This window comes from Meriones unguiculatus, chromosome 1 (genome assembly GCF_030254825.1).
Source record: "Meriones unguiculatus strain TT.TT164.6M chromosome 1, Bangor_MerUng_6.1, whole genome shotgun sequence".
NCBI classification, from domain to species: domain Eukaryota; kingdom Metazoa; phylum Chordata; class Mammalia; order Rodentia; family Muridae; genus Meriones; species Meriones unguiculatus.
In genome coordinates this window covers 124,156,226-124,175,491 of record NC_083349.1, presented here as the reverse complement: position 1 = coordinate 124,175,491, position 19,266 = coordinate 124,156,226, and the positions used below count along the sequence as shown (strand labels likewise).

General features: G+C 44.9%; 1 protein-coding gene across 8 annotated transcripts in view; it reads right to left on the bottom strand.

Moving 5' to 3' along the window:
* The window catches only part of Mboat2 (membrane bound O-acyltransferase domain containing 2), a 121,969-nt gene that overhangs the window by 32,765 nt on the left and 69,938 nt on the right, over positions 1-19,266 (bottom strand). For 3 of the 8 annotated variants that reach the window (XM_021661657.2, XM_060366287.1, XM_060366283.1), the window contains one exon: positions 7,365-7,460. The exons of the other annotated variants lie outside the window; for them this stretch is intronic. In XM_021661657.2, the coding sequence (XP_021517332.1) occupies positions 7,365-7,460 (96 nt within the window). The remainder of the gene's footprint in view (positions 1-7,364; positions 7,461-19,266) is intronic. 8 annotated transcript variants of the gene reach the window in all.

The window sequence follows — 19,266 nt, the reverse complement described above, 5'->3', positions numbered from 1 at the left end:
TACCTAACAACAGAGACAAGCTGCTATGTCCCTACACTCAAATCCCCTTTATGAAAACAAGTGTTCTTTAGCTACAAAACCAGTAGAAACCAAACAAGCCCCACCTGGCCAACACCAAAAGCATGTGAGATGTGTGCCCAGTCAAGGCTGCAGCCTGAGTCACCCACTGACTTACTCTCTCACTTAATAAGCATCTACAAAGCACCAGGCTTTGTTCCAGGTCCAAGCTTTGACGTCACTGGAGAGCCAAGGAACAACAAGCCCTTGCTGTGCAGCGCTACTAGAGAGAGGTGAACAGGTAGATCTACAACCTGTCAAGCGCTGCCCGAGAAAACGGAGCAGAGAGAGGGCTAGGGAGCACAGATGAGAACCAACAAGCATTCCAAAGTGGAGGTCCAGCTGCATGGTGGCCTGGGGCAAGGGCATGCCAGGAGGAAAGAAGGACAAGGCCACAGCCTGAAGACAGAAGTGTGACTGACCTTGGGAGAGCAGCAAGGAGGCCAGTGGAAGGAGGGCAGCCAGGGCAGAAGGCAGTTTCTCAGGGGCCTGTGCCTTCCACCAAGAGATAAGAAATCACTGAAGAATTTAGGGTCGGAGGCTGACCTGGGTTTCAGTGGAAACACTTTGACTCTGAAAAGACTGAGCAAAGACAATAAGGTGCAGAAATGGGGACGAGGAAGCTGGTGAGTTGGACAGGAGAGACCAGGACTGGCATAGGCAGACTGCAGGGAATCCCATGTGTGATCTAAAGCCACCGAGGCTTTTATGGCCATTTGGTGTATCTGAGGCAGGGTTTTAGATGTGATGCTACCAAGGTTTCTGACAAGGGTAACTAACCAGAGAGATGGGCTGCCTGGGAAGGGACAGAGGAACAAAAGATGAGAGATCCCAGAGTCCATGCTGAGTATGTTTCATGCAAGATGCTGCTTAGACAATGGGTAATGGGGAACAAGGCAGCAGGCTAGATGTATCAAAACTCGTAAACTGGGCCAGCAAGATGGCTCAGTGGGTAAAGGTGCCTGCCACCAAGCCAAATATCTGAGGTAGATCCCTAGGTCCCACATGGAAAAGGAGAGAACTGATTCCTGCAATCTGTACCCTTTTACTGTGCATGAACATGTACACACACATGAACATGTGTGTATGAACACACACGTGTACAAATTTAACAAAACTTAATTAAAAAAATTAAACCCACAAAGCCTGACTGCCATGTACCATAGTGGAAGGGGGAACCACTTAATATTTCTCAAAGCGGTCACTGACTATAAAGTGGAGGGGACAATGACAACTGTGTGGAATAAACGAAACAGCAACATCACCAACACCTTACACAGCACCTGAGACACAGCACATTCTGCCAAAAGCTAACGCACCCTCCCAGTAATGCTGTCACACCCTCACCTACCAAACACTGAAACTGCTCTAAGCAGGGGGTACTGAGGGGACACAATCATCAAATGCGAAGTGCTGTTTCTGAAGATGCTGCCTGCCAGGACTAAGAGATGCACAGGTGCACACACAGCAGTCACAGACACACACACATGTGAATGTACAGGGTTTTGCTTTTACCTTCAGTCAACCATAGTCTGAACATACAAAATGGAAAACTCCAGAAATACCCCCTTGTTTTTACATTTTATGCTTCTGTCCCGCCACGGTAACAAATCACTCTTTCTCCAGCCGACCCAGTGGCGTATGCTGTCACCCATTAGCCCTTCAGTAGCCATTTCGGCCACCTGATCAACTGTGGCAGTACCAGAGCGCACCTGCCCGAGCAGGGCTATCAAGGGCTTTGAAGTGTAAATGTGCAGGCTCCGCTAGGCCAGAGGGAAACTTTCTGTGAGCGTGCAGGCTACTGTGGCTGTGTGTGTGCAGAGAAACAATACAAACAGGATTACTACTGCCCATGGCATCCCCTGTGGCTTGGGCACAGCTCTCATGGAAAAGAGGAGTTACCGAAGATACATTAGTGATGAGTGATATTTGGATAAATATACAGATGACAGAAACTTCAAACAGAGAAATGAGGGGGAACTAACCTTCATCTGGAGTTCGAACAAACAGATATGGTGGGCTGAATGGGTGTTCCAAGCAGAGGAGCAGTGGGGACTGGTTTGGTGTTATTCATTCTGATGTTAATCACCTGGTCCCCAAGAGCTGGTTGTTGTCCAGATGAGCATATTCTCATTTACATCTGTCCTTGTTGTGTAAACCTTGCTCTACTTAATTTAAAGTTGATTGGTTAATTTAAAAAAATGCTGAAGTTTGAGATTTGGCAGAAGAGAAGGAGGCAGAGTTGCAGGCCTAGGGTCAGGGGGCCATGATGTAGAGGCAGGGCGAAGGACAGAAGATGGACTAGGAGGACGCAGCCTGATGGAGCAGATCGAGCCCAGAAAGAACCACTTATTGGCAAGGAACATGAGTTGTGCAGTTGAGAGATAGCTAAATTGCTTAGAGGGTTGAAATCTGCCCAGCTCCAATGCTTTTAAGCTTGTAAAATAAATCATAGTCTCTCTGTGCCCATTATTTTGGAAGCTAGTGGGGTTAAAGAAAGCTGTTGCCTTGTTAGATAAACTCTTGCAGAGGAAGGGCAAAGGAAGGCACCAAAAAAGAAGGTGCAGAGGAGCCTGGGCTGATGGCTGGCTGGAGCAGCCTGCGCAGGGTCTGCAGACCCAGGGCAGGTGTTTCTGACACGTACTACCACGCTGCCCGAGGATCCACTCAAACTCAGCGGCAGAGCTCAGGCAGGGCAGGCAACACAGCTCCAGTCTGTTTACTCCTGTGGTGACATAAACTGCACTAGCAATGGGACAAGATGCTTCCTGCAGTCAAATGTAGGTCAAGGGCTGGGAGACACTCCCACAGGAAGAACCACCAGAACTGGAAGGTGCAAAGTCTCCGGTGGCTGAATATTTTATATCACCTTATTTACACACAGTTACTGGGCCCTGTGTGAGAAGGATTATAAAGAACAGCCAGCAGCCTTCATGACTCATTTCACAAAACACAAAAACATGTCTAAAATTAGTCTCTGGACTCAAATAAGTCTTAAGATGGAGATGCAAAAGACAACAATGACACCTGCAGCTTTGAGGGCACCTGTCTCTGCCTCTACTTGAAAGAATGGGCCCCTACAAAAGCCCCTACCAAAAGCATCACACATGCTCAGTAGGCCTCAGCCAAGGAGACACAGGAGACCAGCTGCCAGGCCAACGCCTGCTGAGCAGCTGGCATTATATGCCCAGCTGTAAGACATGGCCTTGATCTGAATGAAAACTATTCTCCATGCCCCCCCCCTTGGGTGTCTGTTTTGGGGTGGACACACTGAGTGATAGCAACACAGATCCAATTCCAGCGAGAACACGGTTCTCACCTCCAGTAATTTATTTATTCACGGGAGGCAAGGGCTCACTCCCTCTTGTCACAAATGCCCAATACAGTCACTTAAAGAAATAAGCCGGGAGGTCCCCACTGAACTACGATCCCACCCTTGCCATGTTTCCTTTACTTGTTTATTTGGAGTGGAGGGTATGTGAGTTGCATCACAGGGCAAATCGCAGGACCTGCCTCTCATTCTACCATGTGGGTCTTGAGGATCAAACTCAGGTCCTCAGGCTTGGCAGCAAGCACCTTCAACGGCTGAGCCATCTCGCTGGCCTCACTGGTCTGTACTCTTTTTTCCAGTCTCTATCCTTTTCCCTGATTTGTGCCCTTGCTGTTTGGGTATGGTAGTCACTGCTCTCAAGCATTTATTCTTTTGCTTTTGCTTCACTGTGAGTTGGTTTCTTAAGCTCTCACTGTAGCCTAGCAGGACTATAACTTGCTATGTAGACCATGCTGGCCTCATACCTGTGACCATCCTCCTGCCTCTGTCTCCCAGATCATTGGGATTTCAAGCTTGGTCTACCATGCTCAGCTTCTCTAGACAATTTACTGCATTACAGCCACAGGTTAGATTTGACTATCTGTAATGAGCATAGAAAAAAAAGAAAGAAAGAAAGAAAGAAAGAAAGAAAGAAAGAAAGAAAGAAAGAAAGAAAGAAAGAAAGAAAGAAAGAAAGAAAGATGCCTTTAGACATGTAAAGAATAGCTTAGCCAGGTACCCCATGACACCGCAGGCTGTCAGAACCCAGTGACATCACTCACTCACGATAACCAGACACAGTCCTAGAACCCCACAACACTCACTGGCCAGCATATAAGCAGAGACCATGAGCAACACTCTGCTCTGCACATCTGGAGAGAGGCCATCTTGACCTGCTCTGCGGCTGGAGCCTCTCCTCCAGGATCCTGAATCAGAGACTTCTGTCAGAGACTGGACTGGACTTTTGGCTGAGATGTGAGCAGCCTTGGGGAGATGGGCTTAGGACCTTAGTTAGGAACCCAGAGTGTGAACTTTGTGTGATGGCCCTCAGCATAATGAAATAGAACTTTTGTTATACCAACTCTATGTATCTACCTTCTTGCTCCTGACTCTATCTTAAAGCAGGCATGTTGTTTCTCAAGTTCCTCTGCCTAAGTGAGATTTTACAGCTGTCTTCAGGGGCCCAGTCCATTTCTTCTCAGACATTGCTGGACATTTCACTGTTGCTTTTGAAATTAAGTTCTTCTTTTCTATTACATTTTATGTTATTCCAATAGAAAGGAATACTAGTCATTTTATACTTTTCTTGTGTCACTTTTCTAAAGCTGAGGGGAGAACTCACAACTTCAGTGCTTTCTACCTTTGCTGCAACTAGAAACTTCTAATAAAAGGACAGTCTCTGATCAAACAAACAAAAAATCCTGAGCCTAACGTTATACTGGGATACATGTACACACACACACACACACACACACACACACACACACACACAAAGTTCTCCCTCCCTCCATTTTCTCCCTTCTCCTCTTTCTCCCTCTAGCTATAACTCAGTTCTTCTATGCCTCAAGCAAATAAATCTGTCTCACTCAAGAGATTTCATATAAATTCCTAGCTAGAGTCTGGCCTCCCTTCTGGTGTTTTTCTCCAGACATCAACACTTCAAAGAGCAATGACACTTGTTCTAAAGGACGTCACAGGATGGCCCTTCTCTGCCCCTTGCTGTCCCACACCCGAGGGTCCCCATCTCCTGAGTCCCTCATTGGGAAGCACTGGCCCACAAGTGGCTCCTTTCTCTTATGTCCACTTTAAAATGAGCAAGTTCTTTGGCTTAGTTCTGCCAGGGCAGCTGGCTTCAGTTAGCTCAAGTCTGCATCAGTTCATCAAAAGCTTCCTCCCAGGGCCTAAAAATGTCTCTCTAAATTGGGATTATTATAAACAGGTAGCCCATCTTTAAAATGCTGTCTTTTTCTATAAACATTTAAAATTATATGAAAATACTTAAATTATAAATTTCAACAAAATGCTGCTAAAGTCACATCAGCCCTTAATATAAAGTGCTCTCTAGTTTGTGTGTCCATGTAGTAGTTTGTGCTCACAGACATATGCAGGCATGTACACTCTCTCTGATCTGGCCCAGTACTCCCCATCTCCAACCAAATAAGCTTAATCAGGAAGACCCCAGAGACCCTGTAGGAGGTGGTGCCAGAAGGGAAGGGCCTCCCTCCCCAGCAGCCTGTGAAGCGGAGGCTCCCTCCTCAGCGGGCTGTCATGTGAGAGCAGACCGTTATGTTCTTCCACAGTGATGACAGTCGTTTGGACAACAGCCTATGAGTAGCTAGCAGAGATAGACGTTATGTGAGGGACTAGAGAGTAGCAGCGATTTGGAGTAGCAGATGAGGGAGATAAAAAAGATAATGACCAAGATTAAACTGAAGGAGGGCTGTGAGGGTGCCATGAAGACCGAGTCCCACAGACGTGTCCTAGCACCAAACCATATGGCTTCATAATCAATTCAGTTTGGTTATGCTAAAGTACTAGTGTTAAAAAAAGAAAGAAAGAAACTTTATACGTAGTGATTATAAATATATACCCAGAGCAGATGTCCTGGGTAGACCAAGACTGGAGGAGCCAGGGTTCTCACTGTTCGATACCCCCGGAGCCCCTGCAGACAGAAGCTGGGTCCTGGGGATCAGGGCTCAGGGAGACGCGCACTGTCTGACACAGTTAGCTTTCGGTGGCTATTCTTAGCACGGGTCTGCTCGCTGGAGATTCTGATAATTTCACAGCTGGTTCCCGACTCCATCCCGCCATGATGACAGCATGTGACCTGGGCCACTTCCTGCTATTCACAGTGGGCCCGCGATGTACTAATTCCTTAAGAACATCTGTTGTTTAGAGATGGATTGCTGGTCTGTTCTCCACCCAGGTGCGGATTTAGCATCCACTTCCATTTGACTTGCTTCCTAATCTGATCCATTATTTCTCTTTCTTTCTTTCTTTCTTTTCTTTCTTTTTTTTTTTTTTTTTTGTATAAGTCATCTGTTTTGGCTTGGTTTTGTTTGTTATTTTGGGACACAACCTAAGCCTATTTTAAAAATCTATACAATAAAATTTACTCTCAGATAGTTTATCATTTAAGTTTTTTCTTCTTACAGGTGATTTTTCTCAAATAATTTAGCCAATTTCTATCCCCAGAGACATGATTTTTTTTCCAACTTGTTTATCTTCAAGTTGAATGTTTTATTCATTTTGATACTGCCCAGATGGCTCAAGACTGAAAAAGGCACTCCCCTCTCATTGAGTGGAGAAAGCTGGGAGGCAGGATGCAACGTGGGAAGTGCTCAGCTGCCCACCTGGGCCCCACATGGCAGGACATGTTTCTCTACAGAGACAGGAGTTGCTAGCTCAGAAAGGCCGGCACTGCGTTTATCTCCTAACACGCCTTCAGTTTCCTTACAGGACAAGGAGACCTGTTCAGTGCCAAGGAGGAAATACATCCCTTCTGAAGAAACAAAAGCCAGAAGGGATTTCCACTACTCCATAGAGGGAGGAAAGGAGAGAGGGAGGGAGGTGAAGGGAAAAGGGGGGAAAGAGGGGAAAAAGGGAGGGGAGAGAAAGGAGGGAAGGGAAGGGAGGGAGAGGGGGCAGATGGGAAGAAAAGAAGGCTAAGTAGCAAGAACTACATTCTTGGGGGGGGGAGCTGACTTCAATATTTGCAGAAATATAAATGCTTGCAGAAATTCCCATTAGAAACAAAAACTACTTTCAACACCAGATGCCACGTAAGAGTCTAACTGCTCTATATTTAGAAAGTTTATATAAGGCGATGTAAAAGCACAGGTAAACTCTGTGACTTATTCAATATTACAAATGTTTCAACAGCTTTCCATTGGAAGGACTAAATGAAAGTACTAAACGAAATTAAATTATATTCTGTATTTTTAGCCACTATGTTAGAATAGATAAAAGAGGTCACTGAATCAAGTTTTAATCTTACCCTGAAAAATCAGCAGAATATTGTCCATAATCAAAGATATAGACTCTAGTAATCTGACACACTGAGAGGTATCCCAAAGCAAACACAAAACAACATCTGCAAAACAAAAATAAGCTGGATTAGTGGAAACGTTCATTTTGTTAAAGGGTACATTGTAAAGAAATTCACTAATTCATATGGCTCAACAATGAAATATTATTAAGTCTACCCTACAAAATAACTTGATTTGACAGGTTATGAGAATTCTTTCCTAATATATGTGGGAAAGGAAACTGGCCTCTGATGCTTTTCACCCTTATTCTGAAAGACAGACACAAATAAAATTATATATGTGAAAAACACGAGCATAAAAAGTGCGATTACTGATGACAGCTTTAATTTATCAATTCTTGCTTCCAAACACATTGCACAATTCTTAGTACTCTATCTATATGGACACCTGCATGAAGAGGGCATCAGATCCCAGTACAGATGGCTGTGAGGTACCATGTGGTTTCTGGGAATTGAACTCAGAACCTTTGGAAGAGCAGACAGTGCTCTTAACTGCTGAGCCATCTCTCCAGCCCCCATTGCACACAATTCTTAACTAAGTTTTCCCAGTTATTTCCTATGTGTGTGCATGTTTTTGCATGTGTGCAGACACTAGCGTGTGTTTGTGAGCTTACAGAAACCTGAGGCCCGTGTTGGGACTCACCCTCCATGACCTTTCCATTTTCTTCATTGCAGCACGGTCCCTCAATCTCGTCCAGACCTCATAACATGGTTAGTCTTGTGAGCTAGCTTGGTCTTGGATTCCCACCCTCTGTAGCTGAAGCCACCACCATGGCCATACAGTATTTATGAGTTCTGGGGACTCTGACCTCTGGCCTCATGCTCTCCACCAAGCTAACTTGATTTTTAAAATGTACCCTCAGTAGTCCAAACTCATGACCTTTAGAGCAGATCAGGGGTCACTCACTCACAACCAGATAGTGCCTTTAACAAACTTAAGGTGCTGAGATGGAATTACAACTAAACACAGTATGGAAAATGAGCTTATGTATCAATGAAAAAGAACAGAAGAAACCCCAAAACATATCCTAAAGAATGTAATATAGCACAAGACATAGGCTTCCATTCAAATTCTCAAAGAACAGACGTATTAGCCAGCAAGGCAGGTGGGGGAGAGGAAGCTAGGCCTTCCTATCACGTGAAAACAATTCTAGATAGATTGACTAGTCAAATATAACACCACCACAATGGGAATTGTGGCTTATAACAGTCAGATGTAGCTCTCAGAAAACTGGACTGTTTTCTGAGCATTCAATACAGAAGCAATCAAAGGGAAAAACTATTTGACTAAACTAAATCTTAAGCTTCTCCAATAGGTGATTTTGGTGGCTTTATGAATGAGTTCTTTAAAGCTATGAAAAAAGAAAAGAAAAACTGGTGTGGTGATGAACACATTTAATCCCAGCACTCAGGAGCAAAGGCAGGTGGGTTTCCATGAGTTCGAGTTGAGATTGATCTGCACAGCAAGTTCCAAGACAGCCAGACCCTGTCTCAGAGAGAGAGAGAGAGAGAGAGAGAGAGAGAGAGAGAGAGAAGAAAGAATAGCATGCTAGCTAGCCTTTATTTAATATATTTCAATCAATGTTAGTTTACTTTATAGATTCAAGTAGGAGTCTATATAGGAGGGCTAACGCTACTCATCATCACAGTGATTAGTCGAAAAGATACATGCACATTTGGTAAACCTTAAGCCAGGCCTGGTGGCAGTGCCTGGGGGCCTGAAGAATGAAGATTTCAAGCTCAGAGGCCTGCCACTACAACAGAGTAAGCTCAAGGCCAGCCTGGGCGGTTTGGTAAGAGAAAGAGAGAGACAGAGACAGAGGGACAGAGGGACAGAGAGACAGAGAGAGGGAAATGAATGGTATAGCACTTAGTTATTAGCACGCATGAGGTCCTGGGCTCAATATGACTCAGTGTAAGAGGAAAAAACAATTCAATAAAGCAAAAAAACCTCTCCGTAATCTGAGGGGAAGAGATACTTCCTTAACATTAAAGAGTCTAAATACAGGCGGGGAAGACTTCTTGCCACACGAGCAAACAGACCTGAGATGGGTTCCCAAAACTCACGAGATAAGCCAGGCAGAGCGGCACAAGCCTGTAACCCCAGCGCCAGATGGACAGAGATGAGAGGACTCTTGGAGCTCACTAGCCAGCCAGGCCAGTAGTGGGCTCCAGAGTCTGTGAGAAGCTGCATCTCAAATACTAGGTGTTGGGGGCCAACTGGATGGTTTAGAAGGGAAAAACACTTGGTGGGCAAACGTGACAGCCTGAGTTCCATCCCCAGGCCCCGCATAAAGGTGTAAAGAAAACCAATTTCACAATAGTGTCCCCTGAGTTCCACATGTGCAGTATGACAGGGCTCCCCGTCACATATCCCTCTATCACACACACAAATAATAGTAATAATAATACTAGTGTGTGAAGAAAGAAGGCACATGATATTGACCTCCAGCCTTCACATGCACACACATGTGCTTCCATACACGTACATGCACATACAATACACACAAGCACACATGCACATCTTGTCAGCCTGAGATGGTAGCAATTCACAAAAAGAAGAACAAGTCTGAGAGCAAGAAGTGGGGGGGGGGGGGTGCATTGCACAGCATCATCCTCCTTGTGGATCTGAAGACTCAATAATGATAAATTCCACTCCTGTTAAATTAATTTCTAAGTTTAGCAGCATAATCCCAACTACAGTCCTGACAGTCTTTGGTGGGGCTCACCAGCTGATCTTCAGGGGCTTCTAGCTAACTAAGCAAACACATGACGCTGAGGTCCTGTCCCATTCTCACCCATGAAGGCATGTGCCGTGGGGATTTAGAAGGCAGAATTGTTTCAAAAATAGATCAAAGGATTATCCAAATAAGAAACAGTTTAGAAAGAATCACTGTACAACTGGGAAGTTTGTTTATAACAACACCAGCATATTAAAGCAGTGGTGAGATGAATGAGGTTAAGTGGGGTGAAACAATAGCTCTCTTCAGAGATAGGTCCCCAGGGCACACTACACACATGAAACGCCAGTTGGTCGACACATGAAAAGATCTAAATGTTAAAAAAAAAAAAAAAAAAAAACAGTTTCATGGAGAGACATACAATAAGATAAAAGAGAACACACAGCGGGGCAATCACATAAGCAGAAAACTCACAAAGGCCTGGGAGATTTTTCTACATGCACATCAGCCAGTTCTGTAGGATAAACTGTAAAGTGCTGCAGGGGAATGTAACAGAAATTCCTCAGTACATATACTAGGTTAATGCCCCTAATGGAGAATGCCCCTAATCTGTTTCTCACTTCCAAGCAGTAAGAAACAGATTAAAAATTCAAGTGGAAAGAAAATAATTCAAGCGGAAAATAGGTAAGAACGTTAATGAGCAAATTATTTAAGAAAAAGTGTAACCGCCAGTTTATTTAGAAAAATAAAAGAGACTCAGTCAGGCAGTTGTTGGCGATAACTTGGAAACTCACAGCAGGATGGAGACAGTGTGTCCAACACAGACAAAGTATTAAAGCAGATAACACTCAACAGGGGACTTAGCTCTCAGACTTGTTAGGGTTTTTATTTTTGCATCTATTTATATGTCTATTTGTTTAGCTATTGGCCAATCAGTTTTTCTACCACCTGTCTGTCTGTCTACTGTATGGGGGAAGGTCGTACATGCCACTGTGGAAGTCCTGAGATTATAGGATGCACCCCGACTCCCAGCTTCTTCCCTGCTGAGGATGCGAGCTGAGCAGCCTACCAACTGACCTACACCCCAGTTCAAAGCAGATGTTGCCACATATACATATTCTTTGGACTGACAATCCCCTAACTGACAAGTTCTTATTTGACTTAACACATTAATTCACGGACAAGTTGTGGGATATATACCGCAAAGGTCTGCCGTGTAGAGGTGAAAGCACTACACAATGGTACAACGTGATGCAATTCTACCCAACTCTACATTCAGATATTTCAACTCCTACCTAACCAGCGTGAAAATACTTGTGTGACAGACGTTGATAAGTAAAACCAAGATCATAAATTCTAGCTTTTAGGAAAAAAAAAAATCATCCAATGTCTGGTTTTGTAGACATATTTTTATTTGGCCACACCCTGTCCATTTGTGTATTACAATGGCTGCTTATGTCTAACACCAGTCATAGAAGCCTAAAGCAATTACTATCTCATCCTCTTACAGAAAATATTTGCTGACTAACTCTAATTTAGGATTAAACTGTCGGCGAAGATATTAATAATTCAAGTTAGGTTTAATTAAAAATGTCAAGATGTCAGCCGTATGAGGAGCGACATCATAGCCACCCTTTCATTAGCCTGTGTATCAATCAACACTCACTGTAGAGGGACATTAGTTCATCAGTAACTTGAGCTACTTTATTGAACTGGACAGTAATTAAGCATCTATCTGCCGTCAGTGCTATCACACCACAGCTGGCCTGCAACCACTGGTTAGCTATGAAAATGTTGGCACTCGTCAATAATGGCATTCCATGGGAACTGTGCACACAGAATTCATAAGCAAGTGTCCTGGACATCTCATTATCTGTAAATTATGTACTAAATATCCACCCAGTCCATGCATTTTAAAATAAGCATATACGGCACTGTATTTCTAAAGGGGACTGGCTGATCCCAGCTCCCAGTCCAGACCCCCAGGTGGTCAGGTCCCTCACACAGACCTGCACAGTGGTTATACAGAAGCTACCCTCCTCCCTGCAGCACCTTAGCCATCCCTGAGACCGGTCACTTTCAGTGGCTAGTACAAGGTAAACGCTTTATAGACTGTCTGTGTTTAGGGAATAATCAGTCTGTGTGTGTCCAACACAGACACCACGTTTTTCTAAAGTTTTCTGCCCACAGTGTTGAAGCCACAGATGTGAAAGCCACAGAGGGAAGGCTGACTGCCTGTTATATATACATCTTTCCCCAAACGCTGGTTAGTTGTGAAACACGGACTGGCACTCTCTGATGACTCACGTGCAGTTACTGGGCTCTTGGGAAAAGGCTACACTAACCTCAACTCTGCTGTGACAGTAAAATACAAAATCCTAATGACTTGTTACGCCTTTTTACTGATTATACTTTTACATGTGGTCGTTGGCTATATTAGGGAAGATGAGATGTTTTCCTAAGGTTGGCTATGGTTTTAGTTTTTAAATAAACTCCTGGAAAACGTCCACAGGTTTCTTTGTACTGTGTTATGTCTTCCTAGAGAAAAGACGGGGTGCTGCTGGGCAGGCAGTGTGGCTTTTCTTTGGGCCTGCATATGGGTGTGATGACAACTGCAGGCATTGCCTTGCACAAACAGGGCGACACACAAGCTAAGGTCCCCAAGGACAGCCCTCTACTGTCCTGATGTCGCTGGACTGCTATATAGGCTCTGGGCAGCCCCAGCTCAGAAAAAGACTTTGGTGCTAGGTTTCTTTTCTGTTCCGTGCAATTGAGTTAGTACTGGGGAAAGCCTTTGATCTTCAAGTTCACACATCAGCAGAGAAAGCAGACATGGAAACCAACATGCACACAACCATATTTTAAGTGGTTCAGTTGGTGTACGAGCACCACTGGCTATCTCCAAAGGGGGACAGAGATAAATAAAATGCAGACTAGCTGTGAATCACAGCCCTGTCACACTGCCTGTGTGATCTCCCAGGCATGGCTTTCTCTCTCTATGCCAGCACGTGGGCCCTCTAACTATTCTGAGGCCATCACGGAGCTCTTGTCCTCCTACAACTCATTAACTTGTGAGAAGACTTGAAATTCAGGATTTGGACAGCTTTACCTCATTCCTCAAGTGTGACATCCCGTGCTAGGATATGTGAAAGAGCAGCAGCCAGTTCTTGCTTAGAAGAGGGGTCAGGCTGGACACAGTCAATAGCGGAGGGAGTAAGGCATGATATTAAACAGAACTTGAGGGTGATAATCCAAAGACGGCATCACTGAATTAGCCAAAGGAACAGGGGGAACAGCCCTGCCTGGTGACTTCTACCTTTGAACGATAATACTTTCTCTCCTATTCTGTTCATATCACTAGGCCCTTGAGTTGGGGGTTTCTGTTCTTTGCAGCCAACAGCATCCTGGCTCAGGATTAATACTATCAAAATTTTAAGTTAAGGGGCTGCTAAGCTGGCTCAGTCAATGCAATGCTTACTGTGAAATGAGTCTGATACGGTGGCATGCATCTGTAACTCCAGCACTGGGGGTGGAGGGGTGGGAGGTGGAGGCCAGAGTATCCTGCAGCCCACTGGTCAGCTAGCCTAGCTGGATTGGCCATCTCCAGGTTCTTTGAGAGCCCATGCCTCAAAAATAAAAGGGTGGGGAATGACTGACAAAGTCACCTCTCCTGAATGGTTTTATGCCAACTTGACACAAGCTAGGGTTATCTGAGTGGAGGCACCCTCAATTGAGAAAATGTTCTATAAGACCTGACTGCAGAGCGTTTTCTTAATTAGTGATTGATGCGAAAGGAGCCAGCTCATTGTGGGTGGTGCCATCCCTGGGCTGGCAGTCCTGGGTTCTATAAGAAAGCAGGCTGAGCAAGCCAGTAAGCAGCACCCCTCCGTGGCTTCTGCATCAGCTCCTGCCTCCAGGTTCCTGCCTTGTGTGAGTTCCTGCCCTGACTTCTTTTGATGATGAACAGTGATGTGCAAATGTAAGCCAAATAAGCCAATTCCTGCCCAACTTGCTTCTTGGTCATGGCGTTTCTTTGCAGCAATAGGAACTCTAATGAAGACAGGACCCAACATCCAGCTCTGGCTCTCATGAACACATGCATGCACAGAGCGTGCGAGATCAGAATGTTTTCTTACCACATTTCAAATGTCTCTTCATCCCAAGTACAATTGTTGATGGGACAAGGTTCTGAGAAACTATGGGAATTAATGAACTGGAAAAGCTAAGGAAGCTGGCATAGATTCAAGTGAGGAAAGCAGGTTACAGTCGTCACAGGGCCGAAGGTCGTGGTGGAATAGAAACAGAAACTCACAACAGTATTCGTATTACCATGTGAAATCAAGTTAGAGGGATTGCTCACCGAGCTTCTCAAACATTGACTTGAACAGCTGCCCTCTTATTTTACCAGTGTGAGCTTTAAAAAGCTGCCACCCCTTCGAGACCTGGTTTTCATACTTACAGAAGGTAGATGCCTGGGGACTCCGGTTACTCTGACCCTGTTACTGCAGCCTGTCTGCATGATAAACTGTGCACCTTAATCCTCATTTTATCCTGTTCATTGTCCCCCTTCATCAATATTTCCTAAGGCCATTTGCTCATGTGTTTTTGCTCCGGTGGCTTGTGCGTCCTCTGTCAGAGCAGGAAAGAAACCCTAATCACCTGCCAAGGCTGTGTGGTACTGGTATAAGCAATCAATGTACAGAAAAAAGGGCCTAGAAGTGAAGCCATATATCTGCAGGGCTACCATTTGCACCTGAAGTATCCTTCAAAGGCCGCTGTGTTGGCTTTGAGTCCTGCAGCATCCATATTGGGAGGTGGGGTGGACGCAAGAACAGGTGGAGCCTGGCAGGAGGTCTGTGACAGCATGTCTTGAAGGGGATCTGGGGACCCCACAATCTCTTCTCCCACTTCCTGCCAGGCGAACAGCCTTCCTATATTATGTCCATGATTTCCACTATGATGTGTCTGCAGCCTTGCCACAGGCCCCAAAGCAATGAGGCTGAAGGATCATGGATTAAAACCTTCCAAAAAGTAGAATCAGAGTTGATTTTTCTCAAGCGTTTGTTACAGTAACAGAAGCTGATGGACTATATGGTAAATGATAAATACTGCCTTTTCCTACCAAAGTATTTAAAAGGACACAATGCAGGCCATGGTAGGAAATTTTAAAATCATGACTTTATCATAATTTCAAAGTTCTTTCCTGTGAGTCACTAAGAAACAGGAAGGAGGGTCAGAGAATGTAGGAAAATATTCACAATGTATCTAGCTGACAAAGGACTGGTAAACAAAATACAGAAAGAATGAACAGTAACAAAAACAGCCAACAGTGGAAAGACTTGGGTAGAATAACCCTCTAAAATTATATAATTGGACAATTAGCACAAGAAAACACTGCTGGCATCAGTACTTATCAGAGAAATCTAAATCAAAGCTACAGTGAAGTATTCAAAGATCAGCATAACAGAGGGAAAAATCACCAATTGTTGGGGACTGGGGGTACGGCTCATTTCGGGAACAAAACACTTTTAATGCCTTAGTTCTATCCCCAGAGCGAAGAATTAAATCATACCAAAGCCTCCCTGGCCTTTATTTTATGAAATGGAAAAGGGACTACCTGAGAAAAGTTTCCAGAGGAGGGGACAAGGAATGACAGCATGCATGTACCTGTGCCACAGAGAGGGAGAGACTATATCACCAGAGTATATTATTGGCATGTATGGAAATGTCCTAATGAGACTCATTATTTTGTACAATTATATGCTTGTCTTTGCTAGGGTTACTACTGCTGTGATGAAACACCGTGACCAAGAGCGAGCTGGGAAGGAAAGGGTTTATTTGGCTCACACTTCTATATTATAGTCCATCCCTGAAGGAAGTCAGGACAGAAACTCAAACTGCAGGAACCTGGAGGCAGGAGCTGATGCAGAGGCCATGGAGGGGTGCTGCTTTCTGGCTTGCTCCCCATGACTTGCTCAGCCTGCTTTCTTATAGAACCCTGGACCACCAGCCCAGGGATGGCCCTACCCACCATGGGCTGGGCCCTCCCCCACCAATCACTAATTAAGAAAATACTTTAAAGGCTCAACTACAACATGATCATAAGGAGGCGTTTTCTCAGTTGAGGTTCCCTCCTCTGAGATGGGTCTGTGTCAAGTTGATATAAACTGTCCAGGGCGATGCTTAGAACATTCAGAAGAAAGAGTCTCAAATAATATATTAGGACAAACATAGGCAACCCGTTCTCTCAAGCTCTGTGCTGGGAGTACAGATGGGACAACCACTCTGGGGAAGGGCAGCAACTTCTTTCTCTTATTATTATCATTTTTTTAAACCTCTGTTAACTTCTTACACCACTAAAATACCTTAATCCCGTGCCTTCGCAGTTCTCCTAGGTGTTTACATAAAAATACAAAAACACACCAAGCAGTGGTGACACACGCCTTTAATCCCAACACTCAGGAGGCAGAGGTGGATCTCTGTAAGTTCGAGGCCATCGTGGTCTACAGAGTGAGTTCCAAGACAACAGGGCTGCACAAACAGAAACCCTCTCTCAAAACAGACAAACAATACAAAATCACATCCACAAAAACTTGTGTAAGAATGTTTAAGAAGTTTGAATCCTAATAGTTCAACTCTTTAAACAGGCTACAAGTCCATTAAGATGTGAGATGATGCAGAACTGTGGTATGAGCAGAATGTCTGACAGAGTTTCTGTGACACTCTGGAGTAGGCAGAACTGCTCTGAGTGATGAAAGAACACAGGCTGCTGGTCTCAGGGGACAGGGGGACTGACTGGGGCTTCTTCAGTGGAAGAGAAATGTCCTTTATCTAGTGGTGGGTGGTGTTTAAACAGACCTATATGCGCACACCCGTATTCCTGAACAGGCAACTTGTTTGAGGTAAATTATACTTAAGCTAATTAAAATGACTTGGAAATAATCAAACTTTATTAGGTTCCTCTACAGGCCATCCCTCACTTAGGGCCCAAGGGTCCAGTCTGATTTTTTTTTTTTCTCTGCATCCACATGCTTCCAAGAGGAATTCAACAGGCCCAGGATCTCAAATGCCTACTGCGTAATGATAGTGCCCACTCTTTGTCTCCAGCCTGGACATGACTCAGGCATCCGATCTCAAGCCAACAAACTTCCCAACATCTCAAAGTTAGTACTGTGCAGGGCAGAAATGCTGAACTACTAACTCTACCTCAAATGAAGAGAGAAAGCGAGAAATTCCAGGGCGGGCCGGGGGGGGGGGGGTCACAGAAGCAAACACTCTGCCACCGAGCAGCATCCCCATCCCCTAATGTCTAACTTCCGTTCCGTGTCCATGCTTAAAATCTCTGCTCCTCACAGCATCTTGAGTGCTTTCCAAGCTGGCCCGCTTCCAGCTGCAACCCATCACAGTACAGTGCCTCTCTCTCCCTCCCTTTTCCCCATCCATTGTCCTCACAGCACTGGAGGGTGCTGGGAACTTGACACCTTTCTCCAGCACTTTAGAACTTTGAAGTTTAGTTAAGAATGCCCCAGGAGCTTTTTTTTTTTTTCCTCTAAAGTCTTGTTTTTAAAGGTGAATGTTAAACATTTACGTGAATTCTCTGAATTGCTATTTTCCAGAGTTTCCCTGGGGGACACACATGGTGAGTGCTGGATTTAAGGGAGTCACATGTCCACATGCTATTCCAGTCAAGGTCCCTCATTAGGGGAAAGAAGACATGCAGAACTCCCTGCTTCTGTAATCCACTGTAATTCCCTGAAGCTGAGAAACCAGTGAACCAAGGGGTGAGAGCAGACAAGGGTCTTGGTACCCACTTCAGGGTCAGTTACTAACGGCTGAATCGGGTCTCTGTGGTGGCTGTGTTGAGCCACTGCTATTACATTATTTTTGAGGTGGGTCTCCCTCTCGAAAGCTTAGGTTGGCTTGGAACTCATTCACTACGTAGCCCAGGCTGGTCTTCAACTCGTGTTGCTCCTTCAGCCACAGTCTCCCAGGTACTGGGTGGGATTACAGGTGTGAGACACCATTCTAAGTAGGAATTATGACTGTAAGACAGGAAGCTTATGAGACCTCTGAGGGAAGCCTGGCTTCGCAGTCTACTACACGTTATCACTCGGGCAGAACCCTGAAATCCCAGCACCTGCAGGAAGGTGCTGTCAGGTCGGTCACAATTTCAGTCCGTGCCATTTCTTCATTAATTTGTTCTGTTTCACCTTAAAGATAATTGTGGTCTTGTTGAATTGCTTCTTGCTGAGCCGTGCTGAATCTCACTTGTGTCTTCTTCCTGCGCTCATGACAGCCGCCTAGTGGAAACAGTGCAGGCCATGGAAGCAAACTTGGTTTAATCTGCTGGTGCCTGACAAAAGCCTTCCAGACAAGGTCAAGTTTATTCAGCGTGGCATCTCTAAAGCCTAAGCCTCCCCTCTTGGCACACTATAGACAACTGCAATTCTGATGAGACTAGTCTAAATAAACACCTCTAAAGCGATGCTTCGCATTGGCTCCTCAAGGACAGTCCTCTAGAATCTACTCTGAAGCTTCTATGTGTCATCGCGCATTTCTATCTTTAGGACACACTACTTCAAACTAGAATTCACTCACCCTAGCATGCTCTTCTACTTCAATTTGTTTGTTTTTTTCTGATAACCTGTTTTGCTATGTTGTTCAAATGCCACTTGGACTCGAGTGATTCTCCTGCCTCAGTCTCCCAAGCAGCTGCAATTGCTCACACGTGCCACCACTCTGGCCTTGGAACTGCCGATTCAAATGGTTGAATAACAGTAAACATTCTCCCCAAGCTATAAATGAACAAAGCAGTCAACACTGGTGCAGGGGCAGAGGGTGGGGTGCAGAAGTAATGTGGGGGCACCTGGATTTAACTCCAAATATGGTGAAACAGTTCAAAAAGTACTCACTAGTTGAAAGCATCTTAGGGAAAGGCTTTGTGAGCTAGGGAAGTGGCTCTACAGTTAAGATCACTTGTCACCCCTGCAAAGGACTCGGTTTGATTTCCGTCACCTACACAGTGGTTCACAAGCACCCATAACTCCAGTTCCAAGGATCAAATGCCCTCTTCTACCTCCACAGGCATCAAGCACAGGTGTGGAGCATAGACACACATGCAAGCAAAACACACATAAAATAAAATGAAGGCTGACGCCAATGGTCTCCAA